This window comes from Amphibalanus amphitrite, unplaced genomic scaffold (genome assembly GCF_019059575.1).
Source record: "Amphibalanus amphitrite isolate SeventyFive unplaced genomic scaffold, NRLGWU_Aamphi_draft 001343F_arrow, whole genome shotgun sequence".
NCBI classification, from domain to species: domain Eukaryota; kingdom Metazoa; phylum Arthropoda; class Thecostraca; order Balanomorpha; family Balanidae; genus Amphibalanus; species Amphibalanus amphitrite.
Genome location: NW_024882836.1, coordinates 175510 through 180715, shown reverse-complemented (window position 1 = coordinate 180715; position 5206 = coordinate 175510). Strand labels below are relative to the sequence as shown.

At 48.9% G+C, this 5206-nt stretch overlaps 1 protein-coding gene across 1 annotated transcript; it reads right to left on the bottom strand.

Moving 5' to 3' along the window:
• Positions 1 to 365: 365 nt before the first annotated feature.
• LOC122372312 (metabotropic glutamate receptor 8-like) lies at positions 366 to 3406 on the bottom strand (the record flags this gene model as incomplete). The annotated part of the gene is made up of 3 exons (XM_043349377.1): positions 3395 to 3406; positions 2807 to 2929; positions 366 to 545 (listed from the first exon to the last, which is right to left on the bottom strand). Coding segments are annotated over exons 1-3 (315 nt in total), but the record flags the coding sequence as incomplete, so codon positions are not given.
• Positions 3407 to 5206: the final 1800 nt, after the last annotated feature.

The window sequence follows — 5206 nt, the reverse complement described above, 5'->3', positions numbered from 1 at the left end:
GCACCGTGACTCCACCATTCATTAAGCATGTGATGCCCCGCACACGAAACAAGATTGATGCCCGAGGCTAGAAATAAATTGTTGCATTGCCAAACGCCCAGAAAGTTCGTGGTTGCAGCTTGCATCACGTATGCAGTGTGATTTGGTATTTAAGGAGTTATTTAGGAGTTATTTAGGAGTAAATATGGAGGATGTATTGGCGAACTTCGGCATCAACGTGCCGCTTCTACCATTCCACCGGGGATTCAATCTCAACTTTTCACAAAAGCCGAGGTGGTCCGATCCTCATCTTTTCACCGTATAGTTAAGGACTGAGGGGTCCGATTCTCACCTTTTCACCGCAGTCTATGCGGTCCGATCCTCACCTTTTCGCCGTAGTCTCCCTGCACGGCCACAGTGCTGACGTATTTCCAGCCCAGTGCGCGGACCACGTGCACCATGGCCTGTGCCTGCAGGTAATCGGGCGGCACCACGCGCGAGAAGTACTCGAACCGAGTCTTGTCCGACAGCTCCGTACTTGTGGATGCGTAGCTGATCTGCGGGATCTGTCAGAGGGGCAGCACCCGCCGTGTTAGAGACGATCGGAGAGATTTATATATCAGATTAGTCAAGCTTGCTTCTCGTGGTTTGTTGAATTTTCGGACCGTACGCTAGTTGATGGACACTATTGTGGCCAGGGGCCATCGTCCGATGCCACATTGAGCAAGTAGATGTGCATTACACAGCTGCAAGCAGTGCCAAACACACTCACCATTTGAAATGTGATTTACTTTTTCGAGGCGCATATATCAGGCATTGTTTGGTAATCAACTATCCTACCTTACATGTATTCTAAATCATGCAATCCCATGGCAACTGAGCCTGGACCCGGAAGAGTCAGTGGTATGTTTGATTCCCGTTGAGCTGCAGCTGAAATATCGCCGGCATCACAATGCTCTGGTCAACGTCAAACTGTCCAACTGGCATCCGGTTTGAGTCGCGCTGGGTTAGGGGCGGCACTGGATACTTCTTCAGTGATTCAACGCTGAGCGATGTCCACAGCAAACAAGCTCAGTATGGTCCGGGTATTATGACTGCAATATGGGAGGAAGAGTTTGTTGATATAGGTGATTAGGTAGAAGGGATCAGATACGGCAATGGCAGCCCGACCTCGATTGTAAGGTTACCTTATATGTACAGTCCGCATAGTTGCAGCTTGATATTACAGCATTAGGAACTCTTACGATCAATGTCGTTAGTATTTCGTTACCTAATTCGTCATCCGTGCGACGAGCTTCGAACTACAATAAACGAATCGCCCATCGGGCCACCGCGCCATCGGGGCGGCGTTTGGGAGCAGCAGCCTCGCCTCGGAAGACGAACTGTCTGTCGGCTCCTGTTACGGTCTCTGGTGCCGTACCGTGTCCTGACATACCCCCAGGGTGGGCCAACAATCACTGTCCAGCAGTGAGCGGCGCCGGCAGCCGGCCGCCGTCCCAGACACTTCTCAGAAACTGTTAGCGCGATGAAAATAGAAATGAATCATTGCAATTTGAGGAATTAGTGTCATACAGTCAAGAAAGTTATTTGGTACAGTAGAGCCATGATTTTTCATTCGGCGGAGTTCCTGACGAAGTAAAGTTACGTCTGTGCTATGGTTTCGTGGTGCCCAGTCATTCTTTATTCCGCTAATGAAGTTTTTCTGTGTTGATTAAGTCCTCAATTAGGAACTGTCGTTTAATCAGATAACACGGTTAACCTCAGCAGGCGTTTCAGCATGTTGACCACTGACAATAAAGTTTCAAGGGGCTATGAAGAGAGTTAATAACCGTTCAAATATCATTAAATTTATGGGTTTATAAGGATGCAAGTCTTCTGTTTTGAAGAGCACTTTAATCTTTCATGCATTGATTCACTGTAATACTTATTAATTTGCCTCGTCGCTCACAAAGATGCATATGATGAACGAGAGCTCACAAATATCAGTCATCCCTATGCCAGAAAACGTCCCGGACGCCATTTAAAAACCGTGGCCAACCGTATCTGCCTGTCGACGGTGCAGTATTTGCTTACAGATAAGGCATGCCGAGCCACATAAGCGAAGCTGCCATTGGAGGATAAGGACTCGCATGACTAAGCTACGACACCGTTTCTTGCCACAAGCAGCTGTCCTTGACGGGACCGACACGGGCGGCGCGGAAACCAAGTCAACTGAGCATATCGTCCGTCATCCGGTCAGCCGGCGACCGTCTGAAGACTTTGCCCCAGCACACTGGCTGGCAGGCTTCATGATAAGGATTCCTACGTTATTTGAGAACACAGGCCTGCCAGGGCAAAAACAAATAAATAAAAATGAAAATAGGGCACCACCAAAATTAAGTGGCCGAAATCAGATGAGGTTTTAATTTTGGGTATAGGTAGGGGCACTACTTCGATTCATGACCCTCCCCTTGGAGTTTTCCTGGATCCGCTCCTGGTGCCAACGCGGCTGCGGAGGCCAGGGGGACGCGTCCATGAGATTTAATTTCTGGACAGGAGTCTCCCTGAGATTTTGGTCGATTTTTTCTTGTCACGTTTTTTTTTTTTTACCAATTTGAGCATGCTTGCGAAAATAAAGTGGCCGAAATCCGAGGAGAAAAAAGATTTTGGGGGTAGGTGAGGTTTTGTGCCTCTGGGAGCCTGGCCCCCCACTTTCGAAAACGTTCCTACACCTATGCTGATTAGTGATCAGTGCGCTATCGTAATAAGCTTGACTTTCTTGCAATTCTTCCAAGCAACTTTGAGTGCTCTCTCTGGTGACAGCATTATGGTAAGGAAGGCGTCTCACCTTGAATAAGCGCAGAATTTTAGCGACGTTGATGCTGACGTCACTGAACGCGGCGCCAATCACGCCGGACACCGGGCTGGGGCGCGTCGCGTTCGTCTCGCACACGGAGGCGGCGCCGGATCCCTGAAACGAACGGAAACAACAGGCTTAGTCACTACATACCGTGATAATGATGAAAAGCTTGCAAGATAAACAAAAACAATCTACGTTTCGTGTGACATGTCCGTTTCGGCTAATTCAGATGACTGACGGATGTGCGTCGCACGTTGTAAAATTGGCTCTGAACATCCTCTCTTCACTGTACCCCTAGCACCCTTCAATTGTTTTTGGGACGTCGTCAACATAGGCGGCGGAACGGGGGGGGGCGGGGGCACCGTGCCCCCCTTTGATTTTGGCATTTTAACATTAGCCCTATGGGCGTTTGATGCAGAAAGAATGGGACCAAAGGTCGGCAGTGCCTCCTCCCCTTTCATTGAAGGTGTTCCGCCGCCACTAGTCATCAATGGATGTCAATCGGGGCTCTTTAAAGCAGAAAGAGGTTGACAGTTTACCCACATTCACATTTAAGATGGGCTACAAATGTCTTACTGCCAGGACCATCCTTTAGATACTGGCGGACCGTTTTGCCCGACTAAATACTGCCTATACCTATGTTCATGGAATTTTTAGTAAGCGATTTTACGCCACATAAAAATGCTGTGCTCGTCGGCTAGTAACCATAAATAATCAACACCATTACTGAAATGGTCCGAGAGAAGTATTCGTGTCAGGGAAAGCCATAGAGAAGGGCTCCTGAAACTTAAACGTATAAACGTTACAAAGGAAACTGATGTAAATGAAAGCGTCATTAAACGTTGCTCGAAGTGTTAGATGTCCAATGTCTATGATAAAATACAAGCAACGGTACTACGAGGTGGTAAGTATGTAAGTATGTACATCAGCGTCAAGACGCCTCGTACCAATGACTGCTTCAAAAAATAGGTTTTAACAAAACTGACAGAGAGAGAAGGAGAGATAGAGAGAGAGAGAGAGAGAGAGAGAGAGAGAGAGAGAGAGAGAGAGAGAGGGAGAGAGAGGAGGAGAAGGAAAAGGAGGAGGAGGAGGAGGAGTAGGAGGAGGAGGAGGAGGAGGAGGAGGAGGAGGAGGAGGAGGAGGAGGAGGAGGAGGAGGAGGAGGAGGAGGAGGAGGAGGACCGCCGACCGCCCTGGCGCCCTTGGCAGCGGAGCGGTCCGAGGCTGGCGGAAGACGACCGCTGCCCTGCCTGCTCCGAGCCCGATAGCGTCGAGCACCTACTAACGGAGTGTCCCGCATACCCCGCACCCGAGGCCGGCTCTGGGGTTTTACGCCAACGCTCCGTGAAATCTTCCAGGAGCCGGCCAATAAAATCACGGAGTTTCTCCGAGGAGTGGAGCGCGCCGAACCCCCCGTCGACGTGCTCCCGCGGCGGGCCCCCTAGGAGGCCCGCCGCGTGGCGTGCAAGAAGAGAGAGAGCAGGAGGAGGAGGAGGATGAGGAGGAGGAAGAGAAGGAAGAGGAGGAGGAGGAAGAGGAGGAAGAGGAGGAGGACGGGGTAGGGGTATAACGGGATATGAGCGTACATAGAAATGAAACGAACGTCACTTTTTGTCAGGATGCTAGTTTAACAAAAACAAACCATGTACCGACGCAAATTACATGTTAAGCGCCGTTTAAATGCAAAAGAGCGAGCATAAAGCATGTTTGCATACATATGGGTGCTGAACTGCCCATTACCTTTTCTCGGTAGGGTGACTAATGATTTCCAATAATGAATGCAGCGCACAATGCGCAAGGCCACGGCCAAAGAGATATGCACTTAGCTGTCACTGTCAGCTTTAATTACTTGAGTGGAACAGCTACATCTACCTGCTTTTACAGCGTCCAATCGGCAAGGACGGCGACTGGACTTTGTAAGTAGTTATATATCCTGAGCTACTACTGTTTTCACAGGCAACGCTGTTTACATATCGCGAGCAACCACACACTCGCCCACGCTCGGAGAACAGAAAACCCGATCAGACTAGCGAAAAGGAATGACAGTATTTAGGAGCAGCACGATGGCACTTTATCATATTTCGTTATTATATAAGACGAGAAGCCAGGGTGCATCCTCAACAGGCACAGGCTGTTCCGTGGTTCAGACAAGCAATGAATAAGATTGGCGAACCATAGCCTGTACAATTACCTGAGTGACAAATAGTGTTTGTTAAGCGTCAGCATGCTTCATCAGGAGATGTAGGTTCAACGGCAACGCAGCACACATTAATGTAACAATCACTCAAAACCAATCCGCTGTGACGCTGCTACTTAGGTATCTCTTACTTAAAATTTATAAAAGCTCATTGATTCAGATGTTAGATGCTTTTCGTATGGAATTCTATAC